The sequence below is a fragment of the Podarcis vaucheri genome (assembly GCF_965113315.1).
Source record: "Podarcis vaucheri genome assembly, chromosome: Z".
In the NCBI taxonomy this organism is placed as follows: Eukaryota; Metazoa; Chordata; class Lepidosauria; order Squamata; family Lacertidae; genus Podarcis; species Podarcis vaucheri.
Genome location: NC_138758.1, coordinates 34,653,149 through 34,672,753, shown reverse-complemented (window position 1 = coordinate 34,672,753; position 19,605 = coordinate 34,653,149). Strand labels below are relative to the sequence as shown.

The 19,605-nt window shown below is 44.0% G+C and overlaps 1 protein-coding gene and 1 long non-coding RNA gene across 6 annotated transcripts in view; one reads left to right on the top strand and one right to left on the bottom strand.

Annotated features, from left to right (window-relative positions):
• BRD3 (bromodomain containing 3) overlaps positions 1–19,605 on the bottom strand; it is a 35,288-nt gene that overhangs the window by 7,878 nt on the left and 7,805 nt on the right. Inside the window, exons 2-10 of one of the 3 annotated variants that reach the window (XM_082207923.1) lie at positions 19,274–19,604; positions 17,495–17,632; positions 16,019–16,166; positions 12,028–12,254; positions 10,502–10,873; positions 8,889–9,017; positions 6,302–6,493; positions 5,100–5,165; positions 1,727–1,968 (exon numbers count right to left, since the gene is read on the bottom strand). In XM_082207923.1, the coding sequence (XP_082064049.1) occupies positions 1,727–1,968; positions 5,100–5,165; positions 6,302–6,493; positions 8,889–9,017; positions 10,502–10,873; positions 12,028–12,254; positions 16,019–16,166; positions 17,495–17,632; positions 19,274–19,474 (1,715 nt within the window). In that variant the 5' untranslated portion in view covers positions 19,475–19,604. The remainder of the gene's footprint in view (positions 1–1,726; positions 1,969–5,099; positions 5,166–6,301; positions 6,494–8,888; positions 9,018–10,501; positions 10,874–12,027; positions 12,255–16,018; positions 16,167–17,494; positions 17,633–19,273; position 19,605) is intronic. The other 2 variants (XM_082207924.1, XM_082207925.1) reach the window with 2 other exon arrangements.
• On the top strand, positions 601–15,985 carry LOC309523817. Of its 3 annotated transcripts, XR_014215633.1 has the most exons (5): positions 601–898; positions 5,116–5,226; positions 5,933–6,126; positions 8,074–8,108; positions 15,857–15,985. It is a non-coding gene; the product is annotated as an uncharacterized lncRNA (long non-coding RNA). The 3 variants fall into 3 exon arrangements; XR_014215631.1 differs by lacking the exon at positions 5,933–6,126; XR_014215632.1 differs by lacking the exon at positions 5,933–6,126 and having other exon boundaries at positions 7,514–8,108.

Genomic DNA, 19,605 nt, shown 5'->3' with positions numbered 1-19,605 from the left:
AGGGGCTGCCTTCCCTGCTTGTGTTACTCACCAAACCCTCTCGCTTTCCACTTCCAGTGAAAACATTTCTACAAGCACCAAACATGAGGAGCAGTACCCAACTAATTTCTACTCAGAGTAGACACATTGAAATTATTGTACCCAAGTTCATCATGGCCATCAATTTCAGTGAATCTACACGGAGTAGGGCTAGCATTTGTTTCAGCCCCCTTAAACAATTTCTGCAAATGTGCTATTAATATTCCATAAAACAACTGGGTCACACACTTTGGGGAACCTTTTACACACACACACACACAAAAAATGTGGCAACTAATTACAAAGGGCTGGAGCTGCAGTGCTATAAGGAGCAGGTGGCCCAAGTCACACCAATACAAAAACCTCACACATACACTTAAGTAAAATAATGTTATGTTTACCACCCCCTCCCCTCCTCTTTCTTCTCCTCCCAACTTTATACTATGTACAACATCAATGTCTCACACTGAACATAACTGACTTGTAGAAAAGACTCTATGGAAATAGAGACAACGCCCGTACTTTTGTAACGTAAGAAATTTTTTAAATAATTTTTTTAAAAAAACAAAACCAAAAAACCACCTCCTCCTCAGGGGGGCTTTCCCATGCAAACTTGGGAGCTGATCCTCTGTGACCAACTCCTCCTTTCCTTCAGATTAGTTCCAGTCAGCACAGAGCAGGAGGCAGCTTCTTTTTTCGTGGGATGAAGCATCCAAATTGCTAAGTGAAAGGGTTAACGCTCACAAAGGGCTATAGAACTCTGTGATGTCACAGGCCGAGGCAGTTATTTTCCGTTGGTTCAGTTATGGCAGTTATTAACAGTCTTCACAGTCGGAGCAGCAGGTATGTTCCGTTATGCTGCTGTCTACCTCAGAGTTAGGTCAGTCTGCAGCAGTCTTTTGTTGTCTTAGGTGTAATATGTATTAGTAATGGAAGTAACATCTGCCTGCCTTGTATATTTAATCTAACAAGTGCAAGCACACTGAGTAAAAGTTGTTTGTTATTTAAGCTGTAAACAGGGAGTGTCTTGCATATTTTTTTAATAGGAGGGAAAGGAAACTAATGAAAGGGTCAGACGACCCGGGCTCTCTTCTGCGTAACTCTGTAAATGGGAACTAGAGTTTAATTCCCACATTTCAGTGACTTAAAAAGCCCCCATTCAATGCCGATTGGGTGGCTTTAATAATAATAATAATAAAAATTTATTTATACCCCGTCTTCCCTAGCCAAGACCGGGCACAGGGCGGCTAACAACCAATAATAAAAACAAGTTGATTAAAATACAATTTAAAAGATTAAGATACAACATTAAAACATTAGGATGCAGCCTCTTCATGGGAGGAGAAAGGGGGGAGAAAGAGGGGAAGGGAATCAAATTGATTCTAAGCCAAAGGCCAGGTGGAACAACTCTGTCTTACAGGCCCTGCGGAAAGAAATCAGATCCTGCAGGGCCCTGGTCTCAAGAGACAGAGCGTTCCACCAGGCCGGAGCCAGAGTTGAAAAGGCTCTGGGCTCTGGGTTGAGGCTAATCTAACTTCCTTAGGGCCCAGGACGACTAGGGTGTTGCTATATATGGACCTTAAGGTCCTCCGTGGGGCATACCAGGAGAGGAGGTCCCATAGGTACGAGGGTCCTAGGCCGTAACATCGGAGACAGGGACCATGCTGCAGAAACAGTGACCCCAGACCACTACACATCTCCCCTTTACCTGTTTGCGGTGGTGGTGCTGTTGGCCTTCTTGGCCGGTGGCTTTTTCTGCTGGGCCTGCTTCACCGGCTGAGTGACCTTCACCTTCTTCTCCTCCTCAGCCTTTGCCTTGTGCTTCTCTTTCTCCTTCTCTTTTTCCTTGTCTTTCTTTTTTTTCTCTTTTTCCTTCTTCTCCTTCTTCTTCTTTGGCTTGTTCACGGGGGCTTGCGAGAGAGCAGCAAGTTGCTCGTGGACAGCCTTCAACTAGCAGGGGAAGATGGAAGAGTAAAAGCTTAAGGTGGCCATATTGCTCCAGAGCCAGCTCCCTTGGAGGGAATGAGCCACTCTAAAATTGTGCCGGGGGGATCCCTCCTGCATTTCCCACCCCACCTTGATCGTTCTCCATCAATTAATGAGAAAAGAAATCACATTCAACAACTATAAAATTTGGGTGAAATTCTCTCCCTTTTACCTTTATCTTACTTTCCTGGTGGCTGAGGGATATTTGCCACCTTCTGCAGGAACTTACAGGGGCTACCACCAAGCAGTGCTCCTGGCAAAATGCCATTGGCGAGAACCAAAAACTAGCCCCTCCACCACCCCATGTGTGGTGATTCTATATGTGCCTGCCATGATCTGGGCTACAACTGCATGGATAGCAGTGGCTTCATACCCCCCTCTCCCAATTGATTGATTGCATATTTGTATACCACTTGACTCTAACAAAAAAAACAACAAAAAAAAAAAACCTCAAAGAGGCACCAGATGTGGTGCCCTCCCCATGGAGGTGTCAGTTCTCAAACAACCCTGCAGACGTAGGGTGGGAAAGCAACAAGCCCAGCTTTGCCTGTCTGATATATTCCCAGTGCATTGACACCAGGGGAGTAAGGAAGACACACTGCGTTTGGTGCCTGCTAAAAATTGTTTAGCCAAGCTTTTTTTTGGTAACTTGTAATTTCATTTTATAATGTACTAGGGGTTGCCACCCCTGCTGTTGCCTTCCCCAGCTGTGCGCCAATGCAGCTACCGCACATGTTCACTTTACTTGCTAACCCCATCTACCCCTTTTGGCTTTCCGCAACACCTGACCAACCTCTCTTCCCTTTACACCTCACCTATCCACACTCCCTCCCCCCCCCCACAGCTTGCCCTAAGCCCCACCCCTTTTAAAGGAGGGGGTGGCAATTCACAGAGTGGCTTGCTAAACAGCTGTGTGAAGCTCCTCTCCCTTCTATGTTAAGCCTCACTGCAGGCACATTTAATGGAGGGGGGAGGTGTTAATAGAAAGCAGCTTGTTAAACCACTTTATGAAGGACCACTCTGCCTTCCATTAAACCTGACTCTAGCTGTGTTTAATTGGGGGGGGGGGGTGTTGCTTCACACAAGAGCTTGCTCAGCTTCTGTGTGAAGAGCCTCCCCTCCCCCTAAGCCTTGTTGCATGCCTTTTTAGTGTAGGGAGTAGGTGCTTTGCAGTGCTTCCCTTCCCTGTTAAAATAGCTCACCTGTTCTTCATGCTGTAGTTGACACTGCCCCCTACTGGCGGCCATGCAAACTGCAGAGCATAACGGCACCTTGCATTTCTCCATACTGTATATAGGAAGATATCTTTTTAAATTCCTATTTTATTTTGGGGGTAGTGGGTGGGAAGGTTTGATTGGCCATCATTGCGTCTAAAGAAATAAAAGCCTCTCAGTACAATGACTGATGGGCTCTTTCCCATGTTCAACCACAAGCTTACAAACACACCACAGACCACCTGAATGAAGCTTGTGGTCTACTGGTAGTCCACAGACCAAGGTTTGGGAACCCCAATCTTCAAAGCAGAAGAGATGCCCTTACGGGCAGCCTCCCCTACCCACTTGTGGGGCTGTCTTTTCCCCCAGAGGTCTGTGAACATCCAGTCCCGAACATTTCCTTGCTTGGCCATCAACTGATGGATGAACACATCAACATTCAGAATAGGGTCCCTTCTAATGTGATTTTTGTTTTTTCTATCCCTGCATTTTTAACTTGCCCCAGGCACTAAGGATTGAGTGAGAATGGAACTTCGTTTTTTTTTTAAAAAAGCACACACATAAAAATAAATAATCCTAAAATAAAAATGGAACAAAAACAGAGCAAGGGGTCCCTTTTAAAAGTGTTAAAACACAAATAAGACTTGGTTCAGCAATATCACTGTGTGTCCTACCTCCACCCCAGGAAGAAGCAGAGACATCACCTTTAAAAGAATTATCACGAGGACTAGAAATTTGCCCATCATTAAAAAAAAAGAAAAAAGTGGGATTCTCAGGAAATCTGGTGGGAGCACTGGGTTATCGCTTTGGATTGCAAACACTCTATGGACTCAGCAGCACTGGCTGTGGAAGAGGATGTACTGCCAATAGGTTCCCCACCCCCCACCCAATGGAGGAGGACTGAAATATGGGACTTTGTCTAAATCATCATCAGATCCTTTAACAAAACTCCTAAGATAAGCATCAGTTAAAAGCAGTGATGAGGCCCTGCCCTTGGGGGCTCACAATCTCATTTTTTCCTACTCTCCTGCCATGCCAAGAGCAACAAAACTCAAAAAAGCCCTCTAGAATATAAACTGTTGTAACAAAATAGTCTATAGCAGGCCACCTAGCTCAATTCTTATCTAAACCAGGTGTAAGAAACACGTGGTGCCCTCTAGATGACGCTGGACTTACAGCTCCCATCAACCCCCGCCAGCCACACTGACAATGGTCAGATGGGAATTGTGATCCAACAACATCTGGAGGGCCCCCAGGCCTCCATCCCTGATCTAAGAAGGAGTATTCCACTACTGCATGCAAGAGGTGGAAGGATGCCTCTATATAGAAGAGACATTCCCTCATGTGAGAGTGGAATCCCTCTCCTTGGATAAAGGGTGGGGAACCCGTGGCCCTCAATTTCTTGTTGGACTTCAACTACTATCAGCCCCAGCCATCTTGGCCAATAGTCAGGGGTTGATGGGAGTTTTAGTCCAGCAAACAGCTGATGGGCCACTGATGTTCTCCAGTGCTGCTTTAAGCATTCTCTCATCATTGACCAGATCCAGGTGCTTTTAAAATTCCCGTCCTCCATGACTGTTAAAAGGATCAGAACTCAAAGCTCTTGACCTCTTGTCACCCTCTCTCTTTCCCCTTTCATCCCCAATTTATTTTAAAACAAATTTATTATCAAAACACCTGCAGAATCCCACATTGCCAGCTGAAGCCCAGAGCTTTACTGGATCAGCAGGACGGAAAAATTATCTCACATGCAACACAGCTTATAGATAGGATATTATATATATATAGAGAGAGAGCTATGCTAATGCTACACAACTTGACATATCCGGACAGCAATAAGAAAATGAAAATTTTAAAATTAAAATTAAAATAAACAAATACATTCCATCCATTCCAGTCTCGGGAGTCATTGACCTTGTAGCACTGCCTCAATGATCGGGAACAGTCCTGTGTGAACAAGAAGACAGGCGAGGAAGCTAATCGTGCATCCTGAGTGCGAATCCATTCGGTAGGAAGGGAGGGGGGGAAGGGTAGGGGATCCCGCAATCTGCATTTGCCACATGAACACACAAAAAAATTACACTCTGGTCTCCCAAGGAATCCTGAGAATCTTTTCATTTTTTCCTCTCTTTCCTTTTAAAAGGGCCAACTTTCTAGCCCTCCAGGCCACTCAAAGTGCATGAAAACGCAAGGGCCAGCAGCATTTCCCCCACTCACAATTCTTTTTTCATAATGTATTTTTTGCATTATAAGAACCACACAATGTATGCCTTCAGGCACCCAATTTTTTAAAAAAGAAAGAAAGGTTCCTAGTAAGCCAAAACTGTTTGGATTATTTTGGGATTCTTATTTTTTTAAAGCCTCTGAATATTAGCCACATTGCAGTTTACTTTATAAACACTAAAAAGCAGGACCTTGTTTCAAACAAGTAAATGATCATTTAAATTCTTCAGAGGCAAGTGTAGCTCTCATATTACAGATCAGCCCAACTGAGACTAAGTGACTTATACTCCAAAATAAGTTATTTTGCTGAGGTGGTTCTCAAACTGAAGACTTCTAGAACCATATGTGTGCTGGCTGAACACTAGGTTTTTTCACAGACATATTTCATAGATACCAAAATGTCAAGCAAGCTCACGTGTAGAGGGGCTTTTATTGGAGCTTGGCCTGGAACCCATTGGGAATGAGATCTCAACGTTTGTTTGTTTTTAAAGGACCATAAGAACATAATAAGAGCCATCCTGGATCAGGCCAGTGGCCCACCTAGTCCAGCATCCTGTTCTGACAGTGGCCAACCAGATGCCCCAAAGGGAAGCCCGCAGGCAAGACCTGAGAGCAACAGCAACTCTCCCCGCTTGTGATTCCTAGCTACTAGCATTCAGAAGCATCATTGCCTCTGACAGTGGAGGTAGACCAAAGCCATCATGCCTAACAGCCATTGATAGCCTTCTCCTCCCTTAACCTGTCCAATCCTCTTCCAAAGACATCCAAGTTGGTGGCCATCACTGCCTTGCAGGACTGAGTTCCACAGGTTAACTGTGTGTGGTGTGGAAGAGGACTTCTGGCATGGGGCCACCTCTCACCTGCTCCTGCAGCTCAGCCAGCCGTGTGGCTCTTTCCTCTTCAGAGTCTGAGCTGTCCGAGTCGGAGGAGCTCTCCTCGCTGCTATGGCTGCTTTCCATGCTTTTGCTGACAACCGGTGCCGTCTGTGGGGGCTGGGCCAGGGGCTCTGCCGGCTCATCCGGCATCTTGGCAAACCTCATCTCAAAGACATCCTGCGTGCGGAGAGAGAGGGCATATGAAAGAGAGAGGTTTGTAGAGGGGGCAGAGAGAGCCCACAACCCTTCTAGGAACATAAGATAAGCCACTGGCCACATCCAGTTCAGCATACTGTTCTTACAATGGCCACCCAGATGCTCCAAAGGGAAGCATGCAGAGAAAACTTTAATAAATATTTTTTTTAAAAAAACAAAAACGAAGGGAAGCATGCAAGTAGAGTCCAAGCACAAGAGCCCTCTTTCCTTCTGTGGTTCCCAGCAACTGGTATTCAAAAATATCATTGCCTCCGACCATAGAGAAAGAGCACAGCCATAGAATCAAAGAATCACAGAACTGTAGAGTTGGAAGGGACCCCAAGGATCATCAAGTCCAACCCACTACAATGCAAAGAATCTCAGCTAAAGCATCCATAGCTAGCAGCCACTGACAGCCTTATCTCTTCCATGAATTTGTCTATTCCTCTTTTAAAGCCATTTAAGATTGGTGGCCATCACCACTTTCCATGACAGTGAGTTTCCCCACCCCCTCTACCCACTTTCTCCTTGGAAGCAGTGTTCCCCAACCTCCCATTCAAAAAAATAAACAATTTGGAACAAAGGCAAGGATGTGAAACACAAGAGCATCATTGCTGAATCACCCCCCCCCCCCCCAAAAAAAGATAGGACGTATATTGGCCAGCTGGGCATAATCTGCTTTGATGCAGTCTAGTTGCATAATCCTCTCACATTTAGCTGTTATTTCTACACTGCAAGGGATTGGACTAGATGCCCCTTGAGGGCTCCTTCCAACTCTCCAATTCTGTGCTTCAAACCAAATCGATGAAAAGCTAGCAGGACTGGATGATAAATAGCTAAATTACAGGAAGCAGATGCTGAAATTGAAATGCCTTCCATACAAGGATTTGGAGGAGAAGATAAAATCACAAATAGTGATATGGAGAATTGTCTGGATATGGCATTGATGGATTTGAGAGGGGGGAAGCACTGGGAAAAACTTCATTCCTGGCCTTTCTTCAGTTCTAGCAGACAAAGTATGTTCTGCAGTCAATTTGGAGTGAATTCAGAGAATGCTGCTGCTAAATTTATGCTATTCTCTATGGAAAAAGACTTGGAAAAACAAAAAAATCAAAGGTCCTAGAAGAGCAGATTGGGATGCTATCATAAATACAACAGGAAATGGAAACACAACAGGAAATGGAATTTGAACATACAGGACATGGACTAATGGATATATAGTAAGAAAAATATAGAATATTATCCCAATATGTGACCACACTGGATAGATTTAAAATGGACACAGACAGAAGAATTTACTGTCAGCTGATATGGAATAATGCTGGTGGGAATTAATGGAGGTAAAGTTAATATTAAAGAAAAAATATGGTTGACAGGTACCAATAATAACAATTCGGGAACCTATCTTAGGCTTTTAGTGGGGAAAATAAATGATTGATTCTGAGTCACCTTGACTTAAAAGAAATATTGTTTAACAGAAAATAGAGAAAATGGGTGTTAGCATGGACTGAATGTTTTAAATAATCATATTTTTAATGTACAAGGAAATGTCACTCTTTCAGGGCCAAATGCTGGGAGGAGAAAGGAAAGATTCCAGGTGAGAGCTGGGAATGAGCTACTGTCCCCTTTGGGTGGTAAGGGCTAAAAATTACTCTTAAGAGAGGACTCCATATTCTACTTATTCTGTTTGTATTTTTTGTAGCAGTTTTTATTGTGTTATTTAAAAACTTTAATAAAAATCTCATTACAAAAAATGATAGCTCCCCCCCCCTCCCCAGAAGGGACACTTCTGTACATAGGCCCAATTATGCCAACCAAACCAAGCTCACCTGTCCTTCACCTCCAGGTAAATACCCAGCTGGTCTAAAAATGCCTCACCTGTCAGCTAACCAGAGGCATCCACTTGATTATCAGTGCTTGTAAAGACCTCTGCCTTTGCCTGCATGATTCCCCCCACCTCCCGCAACTGCTCAGGCAAAACCCCCACGAAGTCACCCAATATCACCGTGACATCAGGTGACTGACAGGCCGGCATCCTCACCCACCTGTCACAATTTTGCCCAGTGGGAGGAGAGGAGAAAAAGTTCTGGCCCACCAGCGGGACTTACTTGACCACCTCTGCTCTAAAAGTGTCCCCAATACAGATGTGCATAAATGATCCACTCTGCTCCTATGAGGAGGCTGCTTGTTGCTTCTCTGCCTGAGTCACTTCCCTGGGACAGGCCAAATCAGGGACAGAAATGCATTATTTTGGAGGCAGGCAAGGGGAATTAGGCATAATCCAAAGCCTCATAGGCACCTTTAACAAGGAAATTAATTTATTTCTCATATCAGTTTTTGAGTCTCTGTTCTGGTTCCATTTTGTCCATCACTTTACCTGAAGCTTCCTGGCCATAGCCACGACTTCATGGTCTGGAGGGTTGTACTTATAACAATTAGAGAACATTAACCGGATGTCCGCCGCAAAGCTCTGGGCATCTTGATAATCCCGAACGTCCATTTTTTTCTGCAAATACAAGAAAGTCGGGAGGGACGGAAGAACAGGGAGAGGGAAAGTTGGGTAACAGGTCGAAAAAGCCCTAAGCAACTTGAATTCACATATGCAGAAAGTTTATTTTTTATTTTTGAGGTAGAGTTTAATCTGGGGCAGGGCTGGAAACCATCGACAAACTACTATAGTCACTGCAGAGAACAAAACAATTATTTACAAGCACTTTTGATGCTTAGAAATGCTACAGGAATAAAATGATACGGTTGAGAGTATGTCATGTGGGATTTGAGTTTTGCTCATATATGTTGTGAAGGTGGGGGACTCTCCTTCACTGGAGATTTTAAAGCAGAAGTTGAATGGTCATCCATCAGGGATTCTTGAGCTGTGATTCCTGCAATTCAGGGGGTTGGACTAGATTACCCTTGACCCCTGTACCCTAAAATTCTATGATTATATATCAGAAATCTTCCAGCAAGCATTGGAGGAGCAGCAAAAACAAGTCCACTGTTGATGGACCAGGCCACAACTCCTCCTCATCCAATGCCAGCATCAGCCTGGCAGCTGCCTCTGGTGGTAGTCCCTGGGTGCTGCCTGGTTAGTTCTGAACCGTGACAGGGTCTTCTCTGTGGTGGCTTCCTGGTTGAGGAAAGCCCGCCCTAGTGAGAAGCACTTGTCCCAACATTATTAACTTTCAAGAGGGGTTTGAAAACATTGACGTATGACCCCTTTAACTCAAGCTTGTGGTGGCTGAAAAAGACTGTTCCTGGCAACCCCAAAATCATTGGATTTAAGACATTTTAAATTGTAACTGTTTTTAATTATAATGCTTTTTAAAGGCTCCAGTGTTGTTGTTTTAATTTTAAACTGTATACCTGTTTACTGCCCTGAGCTCCTTGGGGGGGGGTGGCTGGCATGAATTGAATAATAAATATAATCAGTAGGATTTGCAACTGGGACAAGTTCAAACTGTTATGGTTAGTGTATTAAGCCCTTAACAACTTGGGACCAGTTTACCAGTGAGATTGCCTTGGTCATATATAAGCACTTGACTGCTTCAGTCCATAGAACTGGCACTGTCACATGTGCCACATAATGCCCACTCTGTGCTTTTAAGAACTCAAACTTGCACTGTAGAATGCCCTGCCTATTGACAGCAGGGAGGTGCCTTCACTACACCCTATCTAGTGCTTGCTTAAAACCTTTTTGTTTGGACAAGCCTATCCAGGCATGCAAACAATTCCTAGTCTCCTTTTAACTTACCCCTATTTTTCATTATGAAAAATTTTAAATGCCTTTTAAAAAAGTGATATAGTGGTTAGATTGTTGGCCTAGGAACTTCAAATCCTCCCACTCAGCCATGAAGCTCACTGGGTGTGACCTTGGCTCACAGCCACTGCCTCTCTCAGCCTGACCTAACCTACCTTACAGGGTTGCTGTGAAAAGGGAGGAGGAAAAGGTGGGCTATCAACACAATGAATCAAGACTAACAGGGGACATACTTTCACAGTACTGAGATCCATCGGGTGCTTGATGATGTCATGGTAGTCATGCAGCTCCAGAGCCTCAGCATCCACTGGCTTGTAGAAGGGCCAAGCATATGCTGCGTGCTTCTTGGAGAGCATCTCCTTGAGGATGCTGTCACAGTACTTGAGGTGTTCAGATAGCTTCCCCTTCTTCCCCGCGTGCTGGGGCACCTCCCCATCCTCCAGGTCTTTCTTGGGCGGCTTGATGGGCCGGCCCCCACTCTCCCGGCGGGCCACCACCTTTGCCTGCTTGGAGTCCAGCAGCGGGGTGGGCGACTCACTCCGACTGGCTGTGATGGCTGATGTGGTTGGGGTAGTTGTGTCCGCTTTCCGCTTCACTCCCTTTTTCTGAAATTCAAAGGAAAACACATACACATTTTTTAAAAAAGGAGAGGCTACAAATAATAAATGATGAATGCATGGGCCCTTTATTCAGAACTATGAGGACTAGAATCTTGCTTTGGATGGGCTTTGGATCACTGGTAGTGTATGTAGGAGGGTCTCAGGTTCAATCCCCACTTGCAACTCTTTTTTTCTTTTTGAATTATCATTTTCAATTTTACATAGTTTGCACAATGACATTTAACCAAAATACAAACCATACATTTATCATCGATTTTCCTTTCCGCCACCTTCCATGCTTCGTTTTATTAACCCACTGCCGCTCCAAATTCTAATTATTCCGTATTCTCTCTTTTTGAAAATAAAAAATTTAAAAAAATTGTCCAGTATCACCAACTAAGTTTGTTCTGGGTATAAGCTTTTGTGTGCATGCACACTTCTTCAGCTTATACCCAGAGCAACCTTTTTTTGCAAATAAAGTTTTATTAATTTTCCAATACAATTATACATTTTTATCCAAGTTTTAACAAATTATCTCTTTTTGAACTTCCCCCAGCTTCTCTGGAAATCATCCGTATTTATCACTTTACCCAGAGCAAACTTACGTTGGTCTCTAAGGGGCTACTGGACAATTTTTTAATTTATTTATTTCGACTGCGTCACACCAACACGGCTACCTACCTGAATCTCTCTTTTTCAGTTTTATTTCAATATACTTCATACTGCTGAATTTATTCTAACACTGCTAACATTTTAGTTTACAGTAACTTTTCAAGTATGTTGCAAATCTTTTCCAGTCTTTCTCGTCCTGGTCTCTTAGTCTACTAGTCAAATTAGCCATTTCTACATATTCTATCAATATTATCTGCCATTCCTTTGTTGGTATCGTGCCCTCCTTCCATTTCTGAGCATATACCAGTCAGGCTGCTGTAGTTGCATAGGAGATTTTCCTGATCTCTAGGTATATCTGCATCAATTATACCTAAAAGAAAACTTCCAGGCTTTTTACAAATTTCCTTTTAAACATTTTTATTTTCAATTCATTATGTATCATCTCCCAGAAGCTCTTAGCCATTTTACATGTCCACCACATACTGTATGATAAAAGGTACTTCCTACTCTCTGATTCCTGTGGGTTGGGTTTATTTTCTTTTGCTTACCTTGACAATAGGTGACATAGCAGTTACCACAGGCATGATGGGAGTGGCAGCAGGAGGGGGAGGCAGTGGGGGCACAGCAGCAGGGGCCGCAGCAATGGGGGAGATGTTCGCGGTGATGGTTGGCACGGGCGTGGCAGCGATGACTGGCGTCTGCGACACGGAAGGAGGGACATTCTGGAAGGGGGCTGATGGAGACACGGAAGATAAGGCTGCTGGGTGCTGAGCTCCTGGTTGTTGTTGTTTTTTAAAAAAAGAAAAACAAGAGAGAAAAGGGTCAAAGTAGCAAACCCCTTCCTGGTTCTTTTGGGGATGAAGGCCAGCTCAATCAGAAACATTCTACCCCAGCTGGTCATGATGATAAATACTGTTTAAGAAACGGTGCCCGAGATTGCTGCTTTTTTCTTATTTCCCCTCTCACCTCCCCGTCCCTTCTTCCTTGTGTGCTGCTTCTTTCATGACTGCAAGGTCTTCTGCAACGTCTTGTTCCATTAGCTTTGCCAAAGAGCAAGCTCCAACAGGCGTTTCCTACCACTGAATAGGGCCACGCAATATATCAATATATTGTCTTATAATCAATATTAAGAGCAAATTGTGATAACCATTTTTTAAAAAATTACCTGGCAATTTATCTTGAGTCGTGTGTGTGCTTGTGTGCAATAGTCAAAAAGCATGATATTACAAAAACCGGGAAGCCAACGCTGCTTCCTGTCCTGTTGCAGCCATTGTTATTGCTAACTCTGCCTCAGCTGCTTTTCTGTACTTCCTGTCGCAGCAGCAGCAGCAGGCTAATGCAAAAATCGCTCACTTAGAAACTTTGTGTGCACTGCAGGGTAAACTCTCTGCCTTAGCTCGCCGTCTCCCCTGCCTGCCTCCTCAGCGGCAGGCAAAAATCGTTCTTGGAGATATCGTGTGTGTGCACAGGTGCATGCAGCCTAACTCTGACCTTTCCTAACTCTAACTCCGCCTGAGTGCTTTGTCTCCTGAGCAGGTGGAGCTCAACAACCTGCGAGCAGGAACTTCCCTCCCTCAGAGATGCCAGACTCTTGCTGAATCTGGAGCCCCCTTTCTCCTTCTGTTCTCACGTAATAATATAAACTGGGGGCATAGTAAAAAGAAAAACACACTGCTCTAGCGTAAGAGCCGCTTCCCTCTTCCCCCTGTTGTGCTTGTTGTGGGTGTGCGATTGTCTGTGTGTATGTCTCCCTCCCTCCCCACTCCCATGTTTGTGTGTGCGTTTCGTTTCTGAGAAGCAGCAGAACACCTTGTGTTGTTGTTTTAATTAACCCAGCCTCTCTCTGTTGGGAGGCGGCAGGTCGTCTTAACTTTACTCTAAAGTAGCTCTTCCCCTCCCCGCCACCCCCGCTTCCCCTGTCCAAAGCAAGATGCAGATAAACACGCTATGTAGTTGCTTCAGATTAAAAGAAAGAACACGCTGCTGTGGCATTAGAGCCATTTCCTTCTTCCCCCTGCTGTGCTTATTGGTTGTGGGTGTGCGATTGCCTGTGTGTGTGTGTGTGTGTGTGTGTGTGTGTGTGTGTGAGAGAGAGAGAGAGAGAGAGTCCCTCCCTCTCCATCTCGTGTGTTTGTGCGCGTTTTGTTTTTATGAATAACCAGAGCAGTTTTTTATACAGTGGTACCTCAGGTTAAGAACTTAATTTGTTCTGGAGGTCCATTCTTAACCTGAAACTGTTCTTAACCTGAGGTACCGCTTTAGCTAATGGGGCCTCCCGTTGCCGCCGTTGCGTGATTTCTGTTCTTATCCTGAAGCAAAGTTCTTAACCTGAGGTACTATTTCTGGGTTAGCGGAGTCTGTAACCTGAAGCGTCTGTAACCTGAGGTACCACTGTATATATAAAAATTAACTTAGCCTCTTTCTGCTAGCAGGCAGCAGCTCCTCTTCTTAACTTTAAAGTAGCTCTCCTGCCCCCCCTCCACCACCTCCCCTGTCCCAAAGAAACTGCTGAAGAACATGTTCCGTAGTTGCTTCAGATTAAAAGAAAGAAAAACACGCTGCTCTGGCCACTTCCCTCTTTTCCCCATCTGCATGTATTCTCTCTCTCTCTCTCTCTCTCTCTCTCTCTCTGTGTGTGTGTGTACGCAAAATTCTCTCTGTCTCCCTCATTATGCTCCTCATTTTCTCCTCCAGACCCTCCTCCCTACCCTGGAACTCTTCTCGATTCTCCTCTTACCCCTTTGCTTCCTCACACATTTATTATTAAGTTATTAACATTAATATATTCTCCAGAAATCTGTAACGTTACTGTTGAAGCACACTATCAATGAGTAAATTTTCATATAATTAAATGCATCAAATTTTCCTTGCATATATATATATATATATAGAGAGAGAGAGTGAGTTTAATCTTTTTTTATTCTGTAAAACTATCCATTCTTTCTGGTTTGGTCTGGATTATAAAAGAAATGCAGATTCCCCTGGCACTAAAAATATAAAATTTGTTTAGCAATTTTTTTATTCTGTTAAAATTTATCCATTTCATTCGCTCTATTTTGGCCTGGTTTAGTAAATAAAATTAACAAACAATCTAATAACTGGTGTTGTGGGATTCAACGAAGACTCAGTAGTGAAATATATTTGAATATCTAAAAGTGTGACAGTGATTGTGAATTGGCTTTTTTTCTTGTTTCTTAATGTAATTTATTTTTTAGGAAACATTCTCTCACCTTACCTTTGATATCTATGCTACTGAATTACTTCTACAGCTTTAATTTTAGAGAAAATGTGCTAATTTAATTTAATTTATCAGTACAGTAGTACTATAATATAACAGTTTTAACAATATGTTAAAGGTAAATAAAAATCTATCAATTTTAGAGTTAGACCTGTAGGTAGGAGCAGTTGCCAGGGGATTACCAAATTCACCTCTACATAGTTCCAGCCTTATTTCAAGCATGGCGATATACTGAAATATCATAATGTTTAGCTGGTGATATATTGTCTTATTGAAAATCAGATATCACACAGCCCTACCCCTGAACTATTTCTGAATCATGAAAACAGCTATTATTTAAGAATAATATTATTTAAGTTTACTGTTCCTCTTCCCATCCATCTCCCTTTTCCCTCATGGGTTGTTTTTATGGTGTTTTTGTTTGTTTTTAAAAAGCTGTAAGCCTATGAGGAGGGACTTGTCTTGTTTTAAGCCACTCCTGTGAGCCTTTTTGAGTGAAGAGAGCCATAGAAAAGCTCTAAATAATTAAAATCCTCTACCTGAACCATACCTCCTTCTCTGTAACTTGGAAAGTGTTGCAAGAAAAAAATTGCTAGCCCTTAATGTTTCTGAGAACAAAATTCTAGTCCTCACGGTTCTGAATACAGGGGTTCATTAGATAGGAACATAGGACGCTGCCTTCCACCGAGTCAGACCACTGGTCCATCTAGCGCAGCACTGTCTACACTGACAGGCAGCAGCTCTCTAGCCAAAGTTCTCTTCAAGCCCTACCTGGAGATGCCACTGGCAGCTTAACCTGGGACTTCCTGCATGCCAAGTAAACACTCCATCCCTGAGCTAAGGCCCTCCCCCTAAAGATTAAGATTCTAGTCCTCATGGTTCTGAATAAAGTGCTGTGTTCAATAGGAGCACAGGAAGATGCCTTATACGAGTCTGACATTTGGTCCATCCAACTCAATAGTGTCTACACTGACTGGCAGCCACTCTCCAGGGTTTCAAAGAGGGATACTTCTGCAGTCCTACAAGCTGCTGTCAGAGATTGAACTTGGGACCTTCTGGATGCAAAGCAGACACTCTGTCACTGAACTACACCCCTTTCTTTATTTGCTTCATCCATAAATAATCCACTTGCCTTTCAGGGGATTGGACTAGATTACCATCTGGGTTACTTCTAACTCTACAGTCCACCTGCCAGGGATTCTTAAACTGTGATTCCTGCACTGGAGGGATTGGACTAGATGACGCTAGAGGATGCATCCAACTCTACAATTCTATGGTTCTATGACATATGCCATCCCAACCTGTGCTGTGCCCGCTGCCAGCCATCTTCCGCGCTTTGCCTTTCGGAACTGGAGGCAAGAGCTCAACCTCTTCCTGTGGCATCTGAGCGACTTTTTGAAGAAAGATCTTCTCCAAGGCTTGGGCCATGAGAACAATGTCATCGGTGGGCTGGAGACGGGGTGGGAGAAAGCAGGAGGTCATGGGGAGGACACACAGGAAGGCTTGACACCTCACATCTATTTATTTGTTTGCTTCATAACATTCATACACCACTTGAGTGTGGTGGGGAAAGACCTCAAAGTGGTTTGCAAAGAAAGAAAAAGATAATTAAGATCATCACTTAGAAAAATTAACAGCAAGGATTTAAAACTTTCAAAAAAATTTTAAAAACGGATCAAAATTTGCACCAATCTTCTAAAACATCTGGGTAAACTTATCTAAACAATATAGCTCTTTGCAGGTGCTGCAACAAGTACAGCGAAGGTGTCCGTCCGATATCAATAGGCGAGAAGTTCCAAAGTATAGGTGCTGCCACACTAAAATATTGAGTTCTTACAAACATGGAACAAGTATTATGTGGCACCTGTAACAGCGCTAAGGCTGCTGATCAAAGGTGCCTGCCTGATGTCAGTAGGAACCCACTCATGCAGCAAAGCATTAATCACACTCTGGACCCAACCAGTCAGTCCCACTATGCTAGATCTAACAAGCCAGGAGGAACAGGGGTCAAGGTTGCATGTGGTCAGACGCATTGCCACCAGCATCTTGTCCACATCAGCTGATTGCATGAGGAGAAACTGATCCCATAAAACATCCTTCATGGCAGGAATGCGTACTTCAACCAGAGCTGCATCAAGTACAGAGCCATGATCCCTCCAGAGCTGCAACAAGCACAGAGTCATGATCCTGCCCTGTGGAACGCCCTCCCAGCAGATGTCAAGGCAATAAACAACTATTTTACTTTTAAAAGACAACTGAAGGCAGCCCTCTTTAGGGAAGTTTTTAATGTCTGATGCTGTATTGTTTTTAATATTCAGTTGGAAGCCGCCCAGAGTGGCTGGGGAAACCCAGCCAGATAGGCGGGGTATAAATAAATTATTATTAATTATTATTATTATTATTATTATTTAAAGCTGAGTGATTTTATCCTCAAAAGTGTGTAGCCAGTTGATCACAGCAGGTCTTCAAGGGCTCCAGAGGTCTCTCCTCTACAGTGGGAGTAAGTAACCCTGAGACCCTCCAAAATAACTCCACCAGCTGGTTACTAGAGGACACAATGTGAGCTGCAAAATGAGCCATTTTTGCAGGCCCACACTGCCACACTGTAGGCACAGTTAGGTGTTTTTAATAGTGTTTGGTTATCTTCAGAGTAAGACTTACACCACTTGCACTAAAGTTCTCGTCCGGCTTGTTTCATAGTCTGGACTTCCTCATAATACTAAAAGGACACAACACCCGACAACATACATCTCAGCCCCCGGGTCCAGACCCTTTACCTTATTGTAGATGTAGCAATTTGTAAACATGGTGTTGAAATCTTGCATACATTCGCTGGCACTCCAGTAATAGTTGTGCTCTAGCCGTTTCTTGATAGTCCCCATATCCATTGGGTTTTTAATTATTCTGTGGTAATCCTGTTGGAAGGAGGGAAATCTCGTTTATTAATTATTTGGGGAGGGGCAGGACCGTTTCAGCTAGAGGGACCTATAGGGAACCTTTCAAGAAGTCACACACCAGAGGCAGAAAGCCAGCCAGGGTGAAGGCTTGTGGCCTCCGAAAGGCAGATCACAGGAATGCAGCCCACATGCTGAAGGAAGTTTCCCACCACTGGTTTAGATAATCATATGCAGCATTTGGCGATAGTTACAAGAAACAAACCATGGTTAAGTATAACGGGGGGGGGGGATGGAAAATGTTGTTCATTACAGAATTAATATTTTTAATTCTTTTCGTAAACTGTTTTGAGGCATATATATCCCAGTTTTATAACAACAACAAAAATCAGAGAAGTTTACAACCATTATACATAAAGCCATATAAAAAGTTAAAATTTAAAAAAATCAGCGAACTATTGTGGAAAAGATGTATTGCTTTCCTGTGTAAGTCTGAGGGAACAGAAAAGTTTTCAGGAGGCATTTAAAGGTTAAGATGGAAGTGGCAGGCAGTTCCACAGGATTGGGTTGATGACCCTAGAGACTTAGTTTCTTCTTGCTGCCAAATCAGTCTCACCAACTCAGGAAATTATGTTCCTGCAGAGAATCTCAGCGATGGACTTGGGATACAAGGGTTCCGGCACTCCCTGAGGTACCCGGGTCCTCAGTTGCTCAGGGCTTTGTAAGTTAATACAAGGACCTTGAACCAGGCTTGGTAGTAGATGGGGAGCCAGAGATGGTTGTCCCATGTTCTCAACCAGACTCTCTCCTTAGTAATCTGGATGCTGCATTCTTCACCAGGTGGAGCTTCCAAACCAAGCCCAAGGCCGCTCTACACAGAGCACATTACAGCAATCCAGGCTCAAGATTATGCATGGACTACAGTGGCCAGGGTATCCCTGTCCAAGTGTCCAGGAATGGTTGTTATTAGCAAACCAGATGAAGCTGGTAGAAGGCACTTCTAGCCACAGAGGACACCTGGGTCTCTAGTGAAAACAATGTATCCAGGAGTACCCCCAAACTACGCACTTGCTCCTTCAGAGATAGGTAAGTTACCTGTTCTGGGTGGGGTTGCCCTATCTCCAGACATGGGACCCACCCACCTTAAGAACCTCTGCCTTCGCAGGAATCTAACACAGTTTACTGGCCCTCATCCAGTCCACTACTGCATCCAGACACAGGTCCAAAGCTTTCACATTCTCTCCTGATTCAGATGTCAGGGAGAAGTAGAGTTGCGTGTGTCATCAGCTTACTGGTGACACCTTGCTCTGAAACTCCTTTATCTAAGGAGCTGTCCTATGGAAGACTGAGCAAGCTTCTTTTCTGCTGCTCTGGGAGGGGAGGACCTGAACCAAAGGATTCAAATGACAATAAAGGATATTCTGACTAAACAATATGAAGAATTTTCTGACAGTAACTGCTAGGCAATGGAACTTGGAAGATTGGGGACTCTCGCTTGTTGGAGGTTTTTAAACAGAGGTTGGAAGACCATCTTTTGGGAATTCTATAGCTGTGATTTCTGCATTGCAATGGGTTCTACGATTCCTCATGACAACAGATGACGCCTTGTCAGAGCCTTTAAATAAGTGGGGAAACACCTCAGAAATAAGAAACATTACTCACTGGTAAATTCAATTTAATTGCATCAACAGGTTGGTAGAAAGGCCAGGCGAACTGGTGTTTCCACAGAGTCTTCACCACCACATTCTGCATGTACTGAAGTTGGTTGGTCTTCCGCCCAGGCTTGGCTGAGTTGGTGACCTCTGGGGGAGGTGGGTTTGCAGGGCCTTGGGGAGCCTGGATGGCTGAGGTGGCAGCAGACATCTTTCTCCTGCCTCCTCCTCGACTTGCTGGCGTTCAAGGCAGCCGCAGCAGGTCCTCGGAAAGGAATCGTTGTCTTTCTACGATCCCTGGATGGGATGGGCATCCCATTCCCAGGGACCAGCCATGCAGCC